Source organism: Actinia tenebrosa, unplaced genomic scaffold (assembly GCF_029948245.1).
Source record: "Actinia tenebrosa isolate PJP-AT-01 unplaced genomic scaffold, QUT_ActTen_1.0 PGA_scaffold15__27_contigs__length_11533743, whole genome shotgun sequence".
Classification (NCBI taxonomy): domain Eukaryota; kingdom Metazoa; phylum Cnidaria; class Anthozoa; order Actiniaria; family Actiniidae; genus Actinia; species Actinia tenebrosa.
The window spans coordinates 2,089,925-2,109,054 of record NW_028292575.1 but is presented as its reverse complement, the minus strand read 5'-3'; the positions used below and the strand labels follow the sequence as shown (position 1 = coordinate 2,109,054).

Below are 19,130 nucleotides of genomic sequence, written 5' to 3'. Positions count from 1 at the left end.
ATCTTAGCTGAAGAGGAAAAGTACGAGAAACTAAAGTCGGACATAAGGAATAAAAAAACAGTCGTAAAAGATCTTTCCGAGGAATCTCGCAAAAAGATCTACCAGGAGGCAAAAGAAGAGCTTCAAAGAAAGCTTGCTCAGTAAAAATTTGCTTTGAAAAGAGCGTGACGGGATTCTATTTACATATCGAACGCCGGCTGTCTGGTTCATATGCAGATTAGTTTCTCGCCGAGGTTGTTTACATTTCCAACTTACTTCGGCTTTTTATATTTGGTTCGGGTTTTGGTCGTGTGCTCGGGTTTTGATCGTGTGCTCGGAAAACGCTGGTTGTTATGAGGAAGAGGAATGTTGGTGTTGCTATGTGATGTCATCGCCTGGGAATCCATCCCAAGAGGGGGTGGTTGGGGTCGATTTCGTGAAATATTTCGTAGATTACGTCAGGGTAATAAGGAATATCCTTATCCAACCGACAAAACATCCACTCGGCCCTGCTCATATCAGAAATCTCGGGAATAGACTTACCGGTAATTTCAGACAAAAGATAAGGAATAGCTTTGTAATATTTCCCTAGCTTTAATTTTTTCAACGTTTTCCGTAGACTTTGTGGGGTTGGCTCTTCTAAATGGTCTATGATTTTCTTCTTTACTTCGTTGTCTAAATATATCGGTCGATAACCTTGGATATGACTCATCCAGTCCCTGAAGTATTTTATTCTCTTATATGGCGTTTTCTTACGACCTCCATTGGCATAATACTGCTCTCTGGTAGCATTTGGTACGGCATTACGAATATTCTTACCACATTCGTAACACTGCGCTGACGTGTCGTCTTCTATTTGCATTTTTTTACCACAACAAATATACTTATTTGGCTTAGTAAGTACAAACTTGGGTTTCAAGCACTTTACACAGAAATCATAAGCAAACTCTTTACAATCTTCGCACTCCATATATAGACTAACATATTTTACATAAACACGGGATGCGGGTAATCGCGGTACGAGTCGAGGAATACACTTTAGACGGGTAATCCTCCGGTGGTCGTTGCGCTGGAACCCCCATCCCCTATACTACTGTCACTTGGAAACCGGAAGCAAAATTTCAGTCAAATTGTCACGTGATTGCAAGCAAAGAAAATTATTTAAGGTCATTTCTTTGTCAGTGTTTTTGTCGGAGATTTTTCTCCTGTCCGTAATAGGGAGGTGTCCATAATATTGAGGCCAGAGTTGACTGTATTTGGAATCGAAGGTACGTGACCACTGCTGACATCTTAAAATTACGAATTTATGACTATTGACAAGATATTATGACTGGAATTTAATATTTAATCTATGTTTTCTTCTTATAAAAGAAGTTAAGTAATTTTGAAAATGTTTTCTCATATTTTTTCTTTCCTCCTATGTAGAGGCGTAGACCTAAAGCTCCACATCAAAATGAGGCTAAAGCTGACCAACGCGTTAATCTTCAAAATAAGCGGCCTCCTTTTTCTTGTACCTATAATAATGTGGTATTTTCACATCTTTACATATGTACAATCAGTTTAAAACATGGTTGTTCAAGGAAAACATATGTATTAACTAAAAATATCTTTTAAAACTATATTTAAAACTTTTAAAGCCACCGACAACATTTTGTTGAGCATTCTTCAACAAAAAATGCAATTCTAATCTCATAGCTTCGATCCAGGAGTCAAATCCTCTCCTGACAAGGCTTTCGCTTGCATCTTAAAAGCTTTCTCAACCTTTTGACCCCCGTTTCGGATGAAAAATAACAATATTACAGTAACGTCATGTTGAACGTCAATCATATTGGCTTATGACGTCAGAGAAATGAGTAATGAGCGTGACAGGATGAATATCGTCCAAAGCAAAATTACTGATAACTTTTTACTAAAACCCTAAACATTTTATATAATTCTTCAAATCTCGTATTTTAATATCAAATTTTATCATCAGAGATATATAGAGTTCAATTTTACATCAATTATTTTGTCTAGAGATTATTATCAGCACCGACTGAATCATTTTAAGTCTTTTGCTGAAAAGTCAACAACCACTATGAAATAAAACAAAACTTTGTTGTGGATTTAGCCAGAACATGACGAAAATAAACTAAAACTTTCAAAGGCGTTGACAAAAATTAAATCTTATCTTCATCCTGTTCATAATAGTAACAGACTTTGATTAAAAGTTTGATAGCACTTTATAACTGAAAATTTCAACAGTCGCTCTTGTTTTAACTGTTTAATCTTTCCCTTAATCCCACTTGTCAAATTCCTCTGTTTTTAAGAGCTAAAAGACATTTAGTTTTGAATAACATGAAGAAAAAAAAAACACATTTTGTCACACAACGTGAAGTTCTCCGCCTCAAATCCATCACGCAGCTCATACGTTACTGAATAAATTATCAACGAAAAGCCGACACACAGCGGCCGAGATCGGGATATTGTCTTTATTTACCTCTAGGATTTTAAGCGAGGTGAGTCTACGTGCCTAAGAAAAAGGGAGATCTTTTCTTGGTTGTAAAATCGATTGTCTGGTACTCGAAATTTCTGTTATTACAGTCCTTGACAGGTCAAACAGCTAGAAAGACTAGTTGAAGCTTCGCGCTCGCTCGTCCAAAACTCCTTTCACAAAGGTGAGCGTTGCGAGCGTTGTCTTTCCCTCACCTTTAAGGACTTAAAACTCACTCCTGCAGCAAGATTGAAAAGAATTCTCAGCGTAGATACATCGATTTATTTCGTAAGAAGAGGTTTTGGGTTGTTTTAGTATTGTTTTGAAGTAGTTTGTGGACTTAAAGTCATCTTGTTTGCATGTTGGGTATTTTAGATTCCAATACTGTGCTGGACCGATTGCTCTTTGCTTCCTTGGATACGGAGCAACTATGAAGAAAGGCTCCAAGAACGACTTTAGTAAGTATAATTGATGAGTTAAACTCTCTTAATGATTAGAAAGTGTTTATTCTGTCAGTTTGAAAGTTGAAAAGGTGCCTAAATACCCGTGTTTTGTCATGTAGTTGGCGCATTCCGAGGGACTCGCGGCCTTCACTTTTCATTGCTGTTTTTCTTGACATCAAATGATTTATGTTTGTCTTAGAATTTCTTGTTGAATTAGCGTTAGTTGCCTAACTTTTATGTTTTTTCCAGTCAGAGGAGAAGAAATAATCCCCAAAAACATCAATTGTAATGCCTAAGTTAGTCAAAGTAGGCTGTCGTTGTTTAAATTCAACGCATTAGTTCAAGAAACTCTGGTTTACTTGGACTTTCTGTTCAAAATCGTAAATGCGTAACTAATTATTTTTCCAACTCGTTTTAACAGCATATTATAATTAATCGCTGTTTACTTCAGATCCTTTAAGGATTATTTTGTTTCTAGAACTTATTATTTTCTCCGGGGCTAATTTTTTTCACACAAAACTTTCGCAAAACAGCAAATTCCGTGATTTTGATCGACGTTTTTTTCACTTCATACAGACTCCATTGTTCTTGCTTTTGTTTTAGACATAATTAACTGTTAAGTTAGCCTAAGGTATTTTATTTGTATTGATGATATAACACAGAGTGAAAATGAAAAAAATGAAATATAAGAAACTTATATTAAATTAGTGATCAAATACTTTTTCCAAAAAGCACGAAATCAGATGAAATCAAGGCAGTCCTAAAAAAATGGCGCAGTCAAAATATTTTATTTCGCTTTTTTTTTTGTTCCTTTTTTTTTAACTTTCTAGGCTTATTTTTCGACTTTTTGATCAATATTTTAATGGATTTATTAATAAATCCAAGAGTCCAAGTTCTCTTGATCAATGACCCCTTGCTAATTACTCCTAATATCATTGGCCTAATTGTTCAAAATCAAAACTCAAATATTTTTAGATTCTTCTTGAATTTTCTTTACACTATTTATGACTATTGTTTACTAAGTTATCCAACTTTGTCCATTTTCATTCAAGACTTCATAGTATTGTAGTTTATTTTATTTTTTCATATTTTTTCATATTTTCTTTTTCTTTTTTTTTTTTTTGAGTGTCATCATTATCGACGCAATATAATTTACTTATTTATGCTTAAGATTTTGTCACTGTATCTGTGTTTAGGTCGCACTTCCAAATTTAAAAAAAATTTACTCCTATTCTTGGTAGTATAAATTAGACGTGAGAGCTTTTTCATTGAAAAAATGAAGAATTTACCAGAATAGATTCAAATGACAGTTTCTTTCACTAAGGCTTATTATGATAATGGAATAGATTGTTGTCAATTAGATAACTTTACCTCTCCTTCAAGAGCAACTAGAATTTCCTAGGGGTGAGGATGGAAAAAAATTTGCTACATTCCACATAAGTTCCAAAAAATATATATCTCTTTATTCCCACAAGAAAATGACGATGCCTGTCTAGTTGGTTACTCATAACATCAGGGTCAAATTACAGTCTAGGTTTCTGATTGGCTTAACTATCCAAAGTTTGAATGCATTGTTTTGGTTTTACATGTAATTGGTTCTCTTGTCTAACTGGTCGAAGTGGCCCCAGTTACAGTTGTTGCACTTTATTTACTTTTTCATAGTATGCTGGATTATAACAATAATGTTATAATGATAAATGAACTTAAACCTAACAAAGCAGTTGGTTTAGACAAAATAAGTTCTCGTTTGTTAAAGGATGCTGCTGATATTATTGCACCAAGTCTCACATCGTTATTTAACATCTCCATAGACAGCTGGCTGTTTTCCGTCTACATGGAAATTGGCAAAGGTATCTCCTCTTTTTAAAAAGGGTAGTAAGCAAGATCCTTCTAATTATAGACCGATATCGGTACTGCCCACTATTAGCAAACTTTTAGAGAAAGTCGTACACATGCAACTTTACTCTTATCTCCGTAATAATAACCTGCTTTCTCAAAAACAATTTGGCTTCAGACTAAACTCTTCTACTGTCACTGCTTCGGCTATGTTTACAGACAAAATTCTCTCATCCATGGATAAAGGAAAGCTTACTGGTGCTGTGTTTATTGACTTGACTAAGGCCTTTGACACGATAAATCATTCTATCCTACTATCTAAGTTATGCAGTCTTGGTGTTCTGAATACTTCTCCTGCTTACAACTGGTTTGAATCCTACCTATCCAATAGATGCCAAGTGACGGTCTGCAATGACACAAAATCTGGTCCAGAATTAGTCCAAATTGGTGTACCTCAGGGCTCCACTTTGGGTCCCTTACTGTTTTCGTTGTATATCAATGATTTACCAGATCACTTGGAACACTGTGACGTAACTCTTTACGCAGATGATACTGTTCTCTTCATTTCTGATAAATCTCTGCACAATATCAAGTCCTACATGAACTCAGACTTGGAAAAACTGAACAAATGGCTAAAGTTAAATCACTTGACACTTAGTACAAGTAAATCTAAGTTTATGATCATTGGTAGCAGTCAACGACTGATTAAGATAGACTCTATTACATTTAATATTGATAATACAGACCTTGATGAAGTTACTTCATTTAAGTATTTAGGTATTGTTATCAACAGTCGCTTAAATTGGCAAGATCATGTTGATCAAATGTTCTCCAAGATAAATAAGAAGCTAGGTCTACTTAAACGTATTCGTTATTGTCTACCTTTAGATGCTAGATTGCTGTATTTTAACAGCTATGTATTACCATTATTTGATTACGCAGACATTGTATGGGGTGATAGGGGCAATTCCACTCTAATGTTGCAGCTTCAAACTTTACACAACAAAGCTGCAAAAATAATTCTAGACTTACCTATGAGATCATCTTCTAATGAGGCCCTGAATAAACTGAAATGGAAAACTCTTGCAAGACGTAGGGCCGAGCATAGGGCAACTTTTCTTTATAAATGTTTAAATGATTTATTTTCACATCGTTTTAACTTAGTATTTAATAAAGACATACACAATTATAACACTAGATCTAAGAACAATATCCGTAAGAGTGCTTCTACTAGAAACTGGGGTCACTGGACATCGACAAATTTTGCCTCAAACGACTGGAATGAATTAGACTTATCAATTAGACAAAGCCCATCATTAGCTAGTTTTAAAAGAGCTTTAAGAAATTTAAATAGTTTTTAATATCGACACTAATAATTTTTAATTAATCCTATTCATATCTCATATATAATATCTATTTTTAATATTTGACTATTTGATATGCGGACACTGAATGTGTGCAACACTCTGCTCTATTGCTACTGAGCACTGTAAAGTTCAGTGGTAATATGCCTAGCTTCTGTGTTGCACACATTTAGTGTCTGCATTCTAACATTATCATTATTTGTAAATTTACATTTTTGTTATTTTTTATATATTTATATTTTAGTCTTCATTTTTCTTTTTTGTTATATATTTATTTTAGAGGTCTCTCTTGTAAATCACCTTATGGTGACAGCGATAACCTCAATAAAGATTATTTATATATATATTAAAAACTCTGAAAATTGCATTGTGACCAAATAATGGTAATTTACAAATGGATTTGACATTGGTAACAAATTTTTGATTTTTGGTTGTCATCAGCATAACACCTCTGCTATTAGACAGTACTAGACATTTTTTTCATTTTTATCTACCGTTATGTTTCTTGAGTACACAGACTAATAAATTTACTCAGAGTTATGAATGTTCTACACGAAGTTGATGCCAAATCTGAGCAGCTGAGAACTTGAACTGAACTAAGTATGATTGAAAAAAATAGTACGATACTCTGAAACCATCAGGTAGACCACAAACTCTAAACGTCATAGCATAGATCTTTTCCAAGATGTATGAGCTGTCAAAAGTGTAGTTCACTTCAGACAAAATATTTTCTTCAAGGGTTTAAGAAATCACCTATAACTCTATGGTTTCAAACGTTTTTTTCTTTTGTAAACACTGCCTGATGATGTCTCGTTTTCATGTTTGCATCAGCAATATTTATGAAAACACATGATCGCAAGCTGAAGGTCAGTAAATATACGGCCACATCTGATCATGTTTGATTAATTTAAAATTACTGATGCAAACTCAAAAGTCTCATTCTTGGAAACAGCTAGAAAATATATTAGACTTATATGTATATATATATATACTGAAAAAAATGTATCTTAGGGTAATAATAAAGAATTGTTGTAACCTAAATTTTATGTTGATAATAACATCTAATAATATATTTTATTAGCCCTTTTACTCCGACGAAGGACTAGCAGCCGAAACGTCAATAGTTTCATCTTTTCACAGTGTATAATTTACCTTTTTATCATTACTGTTTCATTAGAAACACTGACGCAGCTCACACTAGTTTTTAGCTAGTTATCTCTTCTTATTTTACTATCGTTTTATTTTTTATTGCTGTTTATTTGATATACTTTTGTTATTGACAGTCTATTATTATATTATTATTCCAGTTTTTAACAGACTATTTTACTACTTTGACTACTATAAAACTTGCATCGTTTTAATATTATTACGTTCAGGTTTGAATACCATTGGTCATTAATTTTTGATCGGTCTAAATAAATTAATAATGAGAGAATAAAAATAAATTTATAGAAAATTGTTTTACAAGTTTTGGATTTTGTGGTGTGTAATTTGATAATATTGTTTAGAACAGCAGACCAAAACAGAAATACCTGTTTATAAAAAACCGTTAATAACAATTCACTTAGACATAACAGTGTTATTGAAGGAGTGCAAATCACTACTGTATTATAATAGGCATGCTTTGTTATCATCACTGTTGGAGTGATTTTACTTAGCTCAGGAAAAGAAATAAGATATAACCCAGTAATGATAAAAGGGTAAATTATACACCATGAATAGATGAAAAAACTTACTGGTGTTTCGGACGTTAGTAAAAGAGGATATAAGAAGATATAAGATCAAGATATAATGCATAGTACTAGACACTTATTCGATTGTTTTTTTTTAATTGATTATTTTAACTTGACGGTTAGTCACTAAATATACAAGTTTATAGAGAGAAGGCATTTAACCCGTGAAATAAAAATTATTAGTCAACGTGTAATAGTCAAATAGACACAAAAGAAAACAATGGAATTAGGGGCTACTAAAGTGTATTAGTCTAATATCTATGTCACGGGTTTAATGACTTCACTCTAATGGTCCACAACAGCAACAGATATTAACAACAGGGTGTCATAAAATAGACATTCTGTTTCTCAACACAAGCGTATGTCACATCATATTCTTTCTCATTGGCTAAACTTAAATCCAATGCCCTTTCAGCAATTATACAATCTGTGTACTTTTATCCTAAAGTCAATGGATTTTGATTTTCATTGGCATTTTCACTCCAGATCTACAAGCTAGTTCTTCACTTAACATACTTCTTAGATACTTAGATAAAAAGGTTACATTATCTGGTCATCGTCGGATCTGTATTTGTTATTCTTAGACAAGATTATTCATCATCTGATAAATATGCTAGTAAGTCTTGGATAGTTTATGTTAGCTCTAACGAATTTCAATAACAGACGATATGAATTCAAATAATTTTGGGCAATGTAATTTTATCATTATTATTATAGAGATGCACTAGTTATTTTGGTATACAGTTTTTCTCGGTAGGCATGCATCACATAACTATGAATATAGAGGGTAGATTAAAGCTGAATGTTTAAATCACTGTTGTCGTAACTAGCTAAGATAATCTATTTATTTATGCAGAGCTTTTGGATATTCATTGGAAAGACATTTAAACATACTCGACCTCTAGCCTTGCAATTTTCAACTAAAAAAATTATCTTAAAATTACTTTTTCAAATGCTTAGGGGACATTAAGTTATCATTGAATTGTGCGTAGATAGACTCTTGCTAAATTTTTAGCCATTCTAAGCTAGGAAATACCTTTGCATAGAAACATTTATTTATTTATTTATTTTCAAAAGAAAAAATATATTTTGCCTCTAGCAATTATTTGGTGAACACTGAACAAATTCATTATTTAAAAAACATATGACCATGAAAAATATTTTCGATCAAGGTTTGTGATTTTCTTGATTCTCAAAGTTTCTTATAATTGCCTTAGTTTTCTGTTGTGGTTGATAAGATAATCACTGCTAATGCTGTATCAAGTTTCTAGAGTATAAAATATTTAGATATATTCAGTGAGGATTCTCTACAGAAGATACCAAAAAAATACACTAAATTGTAATAATTACTTAATTGGATAATCCACTGGAAATGTCTTAACAAAATAAGTAAAAATTGGAATTCTAATTTTCTTTAAATATAGGATTACAATGATTATAGTATTTAGTTAATTATGAAATGGTCAGCTAGATTATGGAGAACTGTTCTTTTTTTGTGAATATTTTTTAGTTGAGAGACAATGAACTGCAGTACTTGTTTTGGTTAAAAGATACCATGTTTAGTGAATTTTGCTTGTGTTGCCAAAGCTTAGCTTCTGTTGTCACTGACAACCATCGGTGAACAGCATCCCCAACTTTATTGTTTGTTATTTGTTGTCAATTTGCTTGTTGCCGATCAGGTTTTCCTCCCGGAAAGCTGTCGTTTATTTCGTCGACTCTCAGCTGTCGCCACGAGAGTACCCAAATAAGGAGATCTGCTCTTGTCGCGCGAGTTCGGGAACCAATCGGTTGGCGTATTAGTCTTGACGTCATCTGGGCCGTGTATGTGTGTTTCGTATTCGGGGAGCCGTGAAGCAGGTCTGGTTCTTTGATACCAACACGGCCATAAAAAGGGGCACGCAAAAAACAGGATTATTTTAACGGCAGAGCACATTTTTGGTCCCTAGAGTATTTTATCACATTGGACAGGTCTCTATATATTTTGTCTGTCTTTTATTGCCCATATAACCATGGGCAACACACAGAACCCGAAGATGAGGGACCCTGAAAATGGTAAATCTGAAATCTACAGAAAAACATTTGTGCTTTTCGAGTTGGCCTTAAAATGCTCATCTATTAATTTTGTTGTCTTCTAGTACAAAAATTTTTAACCGACGCCAAGGAAAAATTCAACGAGAAATGGGAAAAACCGTCACACGTAAGTCCATGGTTTCTTTCTGAATTTCAGGGTTGTTGCTCGCTCAAACAAACCAAGGGAGGATTGCTCGACAAAATATATTCATGGACCGATAGCTTTGTTCGAGTAGTGGTTGCTAAATGAATCGTATGGATGTTTTTTTCCTTTTGGATCATATTACAACGCGATAATTTCGCTAGAAGTATTCCTAACCAGCCACGGTATATAGTCGTGCAACCCGGTGGAAATTCCCAAGAGGCCATTTTTAGGCGATTATTTTGGATTCCAGTAATACACTGATGTCATTGTGTATTTGCTGCAGAATACAGCATGTTTAGAAGACTTCGACCGTATCAAAACCTTGGGTACTGGTTCCTTTGGTCGAGTAATGCTGGTGCAACATAAAGAAAGTCAAAGGTTCTTCGCTATGAAGATTTTAGACAAGCAGAAGGTAAGGAAGCGAGCGAGCGAGCGAAACCGGTCTTTCTCTCAGATTGTTGTTCATCATGCATCTTGTACGGCGCCGAGGGTTTTGTTTATAATGCCGATCACTGGAACACTGTTTATTTGAGATACTTCGGGAAATGTCATATCCGATTTAAGCTTGGTTAGCTCGCTTTCTTCGTATCCATGAATCTAGCTGCTCAAAAATCTCTGGTTAGTGATAGTGAGTTGACGGACTTCTTTGCAGTTGGTCGATTTCTCGCGACACATAAACAAACTCAATTCCCCCGACCTTCAGAGATTGCCATAAACCAGTTTACTCTTCGCAAAACGCCCGAAAAAAATCCCCCCAAAAAACTCTTCCAAAGGGTCCCAGATATTGTTTAAAGTCTATATCGTTTGCGTGTTTTGGTTTTCGTCCTGTTTATCGATGCAGAACCAGGCATTTGTCAAATGTTTCTCGACATCGAAGGCACTGAAGCGTAGCTCTAGTGTTATCCCCGGCCTTAAAAAACAGGTGTACGTGCGACTCACATTGTTTTTTCTTCAAATCCTGTACCACAGGTAGTCAAGTTAAAACAAGTTGAGCATACCCTGAACGAAAAACGAATCCTTCAAGCTATAAGTTTTCCATTTCTCGTAAACCTGGATTGGCATTTCAAGGTAAGTGTTGTTTTTTTAATTCATTTTTTTTGTCTTGAATATCTTGAATGATAAGCAAAAAAAAAAGCGGCGTAGAACGAAAAATAAAGGCTTGCTTGAACGATTAATGCATCACTGATCCTATTTTTATCTTCATTTTTCTTAGCCTACAATTCTAGTTTAACGAATTATCGTATACACTGTACTAAGGATTTATAACTCGTTATTATCCTTATTTAAATATGAGAAATTTGTACATGTACATTTTGGCTCAAAAAGGAAAGCTTTCCCTTATTATATATCGGCTGACTAGAGTTATAATATGTTTTTCCTTTGAATTTATTTCTTTTGTATGCTTAAAAAATATATACATTGTCTTCTTGAATTCTTGGAAGATCTTAACTCAATTTAAAGTCATAAGGTTGCATTATATATGCTTTGTATTAAGGGAAAAAAATTTTTTTTGCTCCCTTAAAGTTGTTAATGTGACAACTATGAATCTACTTACATGATACAAGTACTAAAGATGACCTGGCTTGTTATGCCTGAATAGCTACATATACAACACAGGCCAATGAACAAGTATTTTTAGTATATTGCCATGTTGTAAGGTCATCGTTTTTAGAACATAAAGCATGACCTGTATTGAAGCTCTATTGTGTAGAGGGAGGGGAGGAAAGGAGTGCTCAAGGACTCTAATACATATTCACGCCAAGAATTTTTGATGTGCCTTTATAATGAAAATCACCTCAAAATTTTTATACTCTTTTTAACCTAATCTTTATTTTTTTATTTAAACATATTTAACATAATGTTGCCCCAAAAGCACCTTCTGAATTTTGAACCAAATGATTATATAGCTTTTATCTTCCCATAGACTTGCTTAGTACCTTTTTCCAGTGTATATTGGCTAGTGTTTTAACAAGCTTGACAAATTCAGAATTATTTAGACTGTCTTGTATTAACTCCTTCTTTTGCAATTCTAATTCATTTCTATCGAAAGCATTATTTGGATATTTTTTCAGAGTAGAAAAACTCCAAAAAATGATTTGATGATGTTGATGTTAAAATTTAAAAGCCAGTAACAATTTTACAAAAGAGCAGTCAATGGGCAAACTGTGCTTTGGTCCCTAGACCAACGGAAAAGAAATCCTAGTATCACAACTTACGTAAAAACATAAAAATAGCCTGACCTATTTCATAAACCCCCTTGTGACAATTCTGGTCATTTTGACTAGTAATTTTGAGCTAGAAGCGAGGTATGACTGAACTAAAACTAATTTGGCCAGTCATAATCATCAGCAACTGACTGGAAGTTGTCTTAAGCCCTGCTTATTGTCACAGAGGTTCTGACATCAATAAATGATGATTTTTAAGTAACCTTAGCTTTATTACAAACCATTACTAGATATGAATAGATATATTTACTCTAGGTCTATTTTTTCCTAGATAACTCATTCCATTCCCTTTAGTATCATATGTTTTTCTTTCTAACATGAGTGGATCAATGAAATGCTATCACATTGAAGTAAACCTGATAATGATGTTGGAAAATCTGCTTGGCGAACTCAAATGAAAAACAAGGAGGAAAGGAAAGGAAGAGAGAGTGAATGAATGAAAAATATAAAAAAGAAAGGATAAAGTGGAGTAGAAAGGTGGCAGAAATGGAAAAAAATGAACATAAGAAAATGAGTAAAATCTAAAATGAATGGAAGAATGGAGAAAAAGGAGTAGAAGGACAAACGAAAGTGGAAGGAAGCAGAAGAGAGAAAAAAAAGAGATAAGGAATGGAAAAAGTGGAGTAGAATAGAATGAAGAGATAAGGAATGGAGAAAGTGGAGTAGAGTAGAAAGGGAACAAGGATAAAGAAAATAAAAATATGCAGAAGAGAAAATGAATAAAAAGAGATTAAGAATGAAGAAAGTAGAAAAAGGGAACAAAGAAAGAGAAAAATAATCTGTTTGCATTATAGTTTGAAAGGAGAGATAAGAGGTTAAATTATCCCTATGGAGGATATCTCCTAAGATTGAAGCGGAATTTAAGAATGTTGCTTTTTGCGGAGAAAATTGGAGAACCTGGAAAATACCCTTAAGCAAGAGAAAGAATTTGCAGCAATCTTTACTCATATTTAGACACTCATGATCAAACCCAACCTGGGAATCAAACCCAGATCACAGTGGTAATATATACCACCCCTGCTTCCCTTTATATACATAAAAAAGAGTGAAAGGAAAAGAAAAAAAAGAAAAAAAATCTCATTTTGATCATTCTTTATAGGATAATTCAAATCTGTACATGGTTCTGGAGTTTGTCCCTGGTGGTGAGATGTTTTCGCATCTCCGAAGAATTGGCAGATTCAGGTAGGCTAAGATGGATTTTTGTCCATCATACAATGCTAGAATTGTCATTCTTATAATATATCATTAAACCTTTGAAATCAAAAGAGCAATCAACCGGCTTCCTTTATATTTTTTGATATGCGACATATCTATCAATTTCTCATCATAAATAACTATTTGTTCTGAATGCTGGAGGTGATATTGTTTGTGCATGTGGCTGTTAAAGCTCAGTGCATATTTGCGCAATACCTGCTGGCGCAAGCATCAATGCAAGAATAAAACAATTTTAACCCTTGTTCATATCCTCGTGCTTGCTGTGTAGCGCAAACATGGTCCAAAGGCTTGCGTACTGGTTACGTTTTACAATCCACACCACCTGCACTGACAGGTTTCCCTAAACGCCCCATAAACAATTAGTTTATTGAGCTTGAAGATTGTTTAGCCAAAGCGAGGACTGTCGTCACCTCCTTGAAGAGAAATGACTACTCTTAACAATAACAAAAACAGTTTTTAGTACAATGCATTATAGAAAAATAAGCTTCCAATAGTTATTTTGTCATGCTGCGTAAACAATTAAACTTTAAACAAAACAGCGTGAAAGTGTCAAGAAATTTGTTTATTTAATTGCCACCATAACTATAGCCTGTGTGCAGCCGTTTATTTCTCCGTAATAACTACCTCTAAGATTTATAAAGACTGTCATGTTTAATTTACCACTGTTCGAGAGGTGCTGCACTTAGACCATTTGCGACCTTCACGAAGTTTCAATATGCCTGCGGCATTTGTGAAGTTGATGGTATCTTTTGGCAAAATATCAACGTTGTTTACAGTTTTTGGAAGTTTTGAAGATGATCGAAGTTTATTGGATGGAGCTGTTTGGGTAGTTTCAAGTCTTTAGTTGTTAATAAATTTAAAGTGGCAAGGAAACTATAGCACACCTATTAAACCACACTTGTTTTCTATCCTCCTTCATTGCCGACAGTGAAAGCGGTTGATAAATACTTATAATTTATACAAAAAACCAATGATATCCAAATCGTTAATAAATTTAAAGTGGCAAGGAAACTATAGCACACCTATTAAACCACACTCGTTTTCTATCCTCCTTCATTGCCGACAGTGAAAGCGGTTGATAAATACTCATAGTTTATACAAAAATACTGATGCATTAAAAGAATACGTTGTTATAAATTGTTTTTATCTTTAATGATCTTGCGTATTTAATTTCGCCCCTTACGAACACCTGCATTATTCAAGTTTTCCTTACCTTTCCCTCTGTTGTTTTAAAAGCTTTATCCATTTGCAGTAAACATTTCCTAATGCAGAAGAAAGCTCGACATCTTAAGGGGACATTTTGGTGCTCCATCCTCTAATTAAGCTCCAGATTGCCTTGAGGTCTAACGAGAGATGATTATTCATAAAACTATTGTTCGTTGCTCTTCAACCCGAGATTTTTAATTTCTTTCAAATGTTTCTATTTGTCCTTCTTCTTCATTCCCGTCTTAAAAGATAATTTAAGTTTATTAAGTTAGCAAATTTTCTGAGAAGTTTAAGTGATATACTGCATAAAAAAGGTTAAAAGGTCGTGGTTAATTAACATTCAAATCATGTTTAGCAGCAGTTTGTTTACATGTATGTAACTAATGTGCCTTATGGCATTGCATTTCAAAGTATCTGATCTAGTGGAAAAAGGAGTCAGATTTGTTTATTAATATATCAATACATCTTTGATTCAATAATTAATTTAATATTGTTTTTAAATGTTCTAAAATTAAATATGATAAACTTATATTTTTAAGTGTCAGCGTACCCTTGATGTCAATGTAGTTTTCTGGACTCAAGGCCTTAAGTTGGTTCACACTAGTTCATTATTCGTACGGTGTACCAAGTGAAGCTTTTTGTAAGCCTTGTATGATGGCAATTCAACACATTTAGCGACAGAGTAATTAGATATTTTATTAGACTGGAGGAAAACCTTTACCAAATTAGTTAAGTTTTGTGTAGAAAAGAAAAAAAAGAATAACTGCAGGAATCAAACCTGACACCTCAGAATACTGCTATACAAACCTTGATTCACAAAGATATGTTACTAAAAAAGAGAGAAGGAAGAGAGAAAGAAGTGTTATGTTGTTGACTAACCTTTGCTTTGATCATGGGATCTTTTTTCTTCCTGTTCCCCACGTTTGCTGATTGAGTGAGTGAGTGATTTGTTATGTTCATCGGTTTTCTTTCTTCATTTTCCCCTAATGTCACTAATAATAATATTCCATTTCATTCTCTTTTTCTTGCAGTGAAACCCATTCAAGATTCTATGCATCACAGATCGTTTTGGCTTTTGAATACCTTCATTCCTTGGACCTAATATACAGGTGAGGAATATCTCTGCTGTCTCTAATATCCTGCTTTATGCCTGTTAAAAAATAGGATATTTTTATATATAATTTACATCTTTTAAAAATTCATGTACTAGCTAATAGGCCGATCTTTCTTTACGTATTTTCCTCATTAGCATAAAAAAATTTCAAGCTACAAGCAAACCGACTCCAGAAATAGAAAGAGAATGTCTTGTTTAGTAACTACTGAAAATTTGAGAGTAATATGTTCAATATTTTGGGAGTAACTTTTTTTTGAAAGCAGTATGATTTACAAAGAAATGTATAGTCATGTGGCAAGACTTCGATTTCTGGAGTTGGTTTGCTTGTAGCTTGAATTTTTTTATGCTAATGAGGAAAAAACGTAAACAAAGATTGGCCTATAGAGAGAGAGGCGATTCTTATAACACTGAGGGCTTGGTTGCACTCTAAAACAACCTCACCTCCCCCCCCCCCCCCAAAGAGATAAGTAGTAGTATGTGTTGTGAATTAGTACTTTTAACACATCACTCTTTGTACATAACTATCAACTTCTTATGGATCAAAGATAAAGAATGACATGCATAGAGAAAACCCTTTGTGCATGGCAGCAAAAGAACGTCAGCAAATCAAATCATATTTGATGTCTGTCTGTAGAATACTAACTCACCCTGAATTTTTCGTTGCACAGGGATTTAAAGCCTGAGAACTTGTTGATCGATGAGAAAGGATACCTGAAAGTTACAGATTTTGGCTTTGCCAAGAGAGTTAAAGGAAGAACATGGACCCTTTGTGGTACCCCCGAGTACCTCGCACCTGAAATCATCCTAAGCAAAGTAAGTTTAAATCCCTGTTATAACAATTTTCAAGGATAGGTATAACAAGTATAAGTCTAACTGACTTCGCTTGTGTCTTTGTGCTTCTGTTTGCATCACTTTGGATATTTCCTGGGACTATGCAATTCTTGGGGTGCATGTTAAGTAAATGAAGCCATGTCAATGTAGGCTTCTTTTAGTAGATTGACCTGTATCATTGTCATTTATATCTCAAAGAGATTTTTTGCACCCCAAGAATATACTCTCCCCACCCCTCGGAAATTACAATCCCCCTCCATGGGGGAGGTATGGATATTTTCTGGTACTACACAATATACCCTCCTCAGTCCCTCCCCATCCCTTGAAATCTTTCAATCTATTTCTGAATGTATTGTTGTCATTGTCGTTAACAGGGCTATAACAAAGCTGTAGACTGGTGGGCTCTTGGAGTACTGATATATGAAATGGCAGCAGGCTATCCACCATTCTTTGCAGACCAACCAATCCAAATCTATGAAAAGATCGTCTCTGGAAAGGTACATCTACTCACTATCCAGCCTCTCTCCTTTCTTGTACTGCTCTTCTTGCTTCTTCTAAATTGTTTGGATGATTTAACTGTAATCTTGTTTACATTACCAGGTTCGCTTCCCCTCACATTTCACCAATGATCTCAAGGATCTTCTTCGTAACTTACTTCAAGTAGATCTCACAAAGCGCTATGGAAACTTGAAAAATGGTGTCGGCGACATCAGAAACCACAAGTGGTTTTCTTCAACAGAATGGATAGCAATCTTCAATAGAAAAGTAAGAATAAAACATATTTTCATAACTGTTCAAAATTATGCTTTTAACTAGACAAAAATGTTCAAATATCCATCCCAACCCCTTAAAATCTTACCTACATTTTGAAGAACTTACCTGCAAGATGTAAAATTCCACCATTTTTCTATCCAGGTCGAAGCACCATTTATTCCAAAATGCAAGGGACCTGGAGATCCCAGTAACTTTGACGACTACGAAGAAGAACCTCTTCACATTTCCAGTACAGAAAAGTGTGCCAAGGAATTTGCAGATTTCTAAACGTTGGATCTTTGCTGTGGATATGGTGTCATAACCTATTTAGATTGTACAGCATTACTAATTGATCTTAATATATGACATTGTCAAGCCTTAGGGGCCAATAACTTATCATTTCCAAAGAAAGGATGGGTCGACATTCAGTCGGCATCGTCTGTCCCATAACTTGGCTCTAAAAAGTTGGACCCCAAAAAAAACGTGTCCAAAGTTAAGCAAAAACATTTTATTTATATGGAAACGATTCTTAAAAATACTAGCGTTATAGCAGATTATAGTAGATTTTAGCGAGACAGATAAGTAAGAATTTTTAAGAGTTGGTATGTAAATGTTTTACCTGTAATAATTTATATTGTTTACAAATCTACATTCTTATAAGGGCGAGTATCCCATGCAGATCCTGTATTCTAAATTCCAAACGTTATCTGCCATGTTGCCTTGTAAGTTGAGCTCTTATGAATTCCTAATTACCAATAAAGCTCCTGAGCCCAATGTTCTTGTATATGTTACCTCGCTGCCATTCTTGAGACAATAGTCCCCTTCACGGTTCCCTGCGCCATCTTGAAAGGTAGCCGGGCCTTTGCATCGGAGCGAGACGAACAGTGAGCTTGCAATGATAGAGACCTTTTTTAACACCTTGGACAATTATTAACAGGTCTCTATCATTGAAAGCTCAACATTTGTCTCGCTTCGATGCAAAGGCCCAGCTAACTTTCAAGATGGCGCAGAGAACAGTGAAGAGGACTATTTTATTCTTGATTTACAACTCTGGGTGGCATGGTCTGTTATGTCACTGTTTCTCCATCGGTGTAGTTCAAGGTTGGAGTCACTGGTTTGATTCTTGACTGAACTTGCATATAGAGGCTTTGTACCATCATGTGATGGCAGCCATGACAGGATGCACAGCAAGTCTTTCTCCCTTGGGAAACTGAATTCCTTCTCATGTAAATCAGATTAGAGTAGATTCAATCATTCCTGCCTCCCATCACGTGATGGTGCATAGCCTCTATAGGCCCTCTTGAACATGTTTAGTATTCATATCTTCTCAAGTGCAACAATTAAACACGGAAATGATACTCTAGGGAATGACATGGTCTGAAATGGGAAAACATTACACCCCAACTAAAAAGGCAGCCATGTCGGTGGTATTATTAACAAGAGGTTAATGAGAAATATTTTTGTACCTCAACCTCATACCTCCAACATGGCAGTGATAATGTCATGTGCAAACAAAAAATTTAAAGCAATTTGTTTAACGCTGTATTCAAATATTGGCATCCCTTGGAAATTAATATTGGCAATTTTTTCAATAAATATTACTCATAAATTTATGAAATTTTTAGTAGGTTTAGCATACATTTTTTTGGGCTTGAATGAAACTGATAAATTTGGAAATGACCTTTAGCAAAGTTTTGGAAACACTTAGAATTAACTTTAGATTGCTGTAATGTATATCAACAA

General features: G+C 34.4%; 1 protein-coding gene across 4 annotated transcripts; it reads left to right on the top strand.

Annotated features, from left to right (window-relative positions):
* The first annotated feature begins 2,403 nt into the window (after positions 1-2,403).
* On the top strand, positions 2,404-18,161 carry LOC116293512 (cAMP-dependent protein kinase catalytic subunit). Of its 4 annotated transcripts, none has more exons than XM_031700946.2 (11): positions 2,404-2,477; positions 2,828-2,910; positions 9,964-10,025; positions 10,327-10,455; positions 11,013-11,111; positions 13,368-13,450; positions 15,721-15,798; positions 16,472-16,616; positions 17,009-17,131; positions 17,235-17,399; positions 17,550-18,161. In XM_031700946.2, the coding sequence occupies exons 2-11, from the start codon at positions 2,883-2,885 to the stop codon at positions 17,673-17,675; spliced, it is 1,038 nt and encodes a 345-aa protein (XP_031556806.1). In that variant the 5' UTR covers positions 2,404-2,477; positions 2,828-2,882; the 3' UTR covers positions 17,676-18,161. The 4 variants fall into 4 exon arrangements, with proteins under 4 accessions (XP_031556806.1, XP_031556808.1, XP_031556807.1 ...); XM_031700948.2 differs by lacking the exon at positions 2,404-2,477 and adding an exon at positions 2,493-2,636; XM_031700947.1 differs by lacking the exon at positions 2,404-2,477 and adding an exon at positions 2,604-2,740.
* The last annotated feature ends 969 nt before the right edge of the window (positions 18,162-19,130 follow it).

Coding starts and splice junctions, on each gene's coding strand:
- LOC116293512 (XM_031700945.2), top strand. CDS start 9,838: ATGGGCAACACACAGAACCCGAAGATGAGGGACCCTGAAAATG. Junction 9,881..9,963: donor GATGAGGGACCCTGAAAATG/GTAAATCTGAAA, acceptor GTTGTCTTCTAG/TACAAAAATTTTTAACCGAC. Junction 10,026..10,326: donor AATGGGAAAAACCGTCACAC/GTAAGTCCATGG, acceptor TATTTGCTGCAG/AATACAGCATGTTTAGAAGA.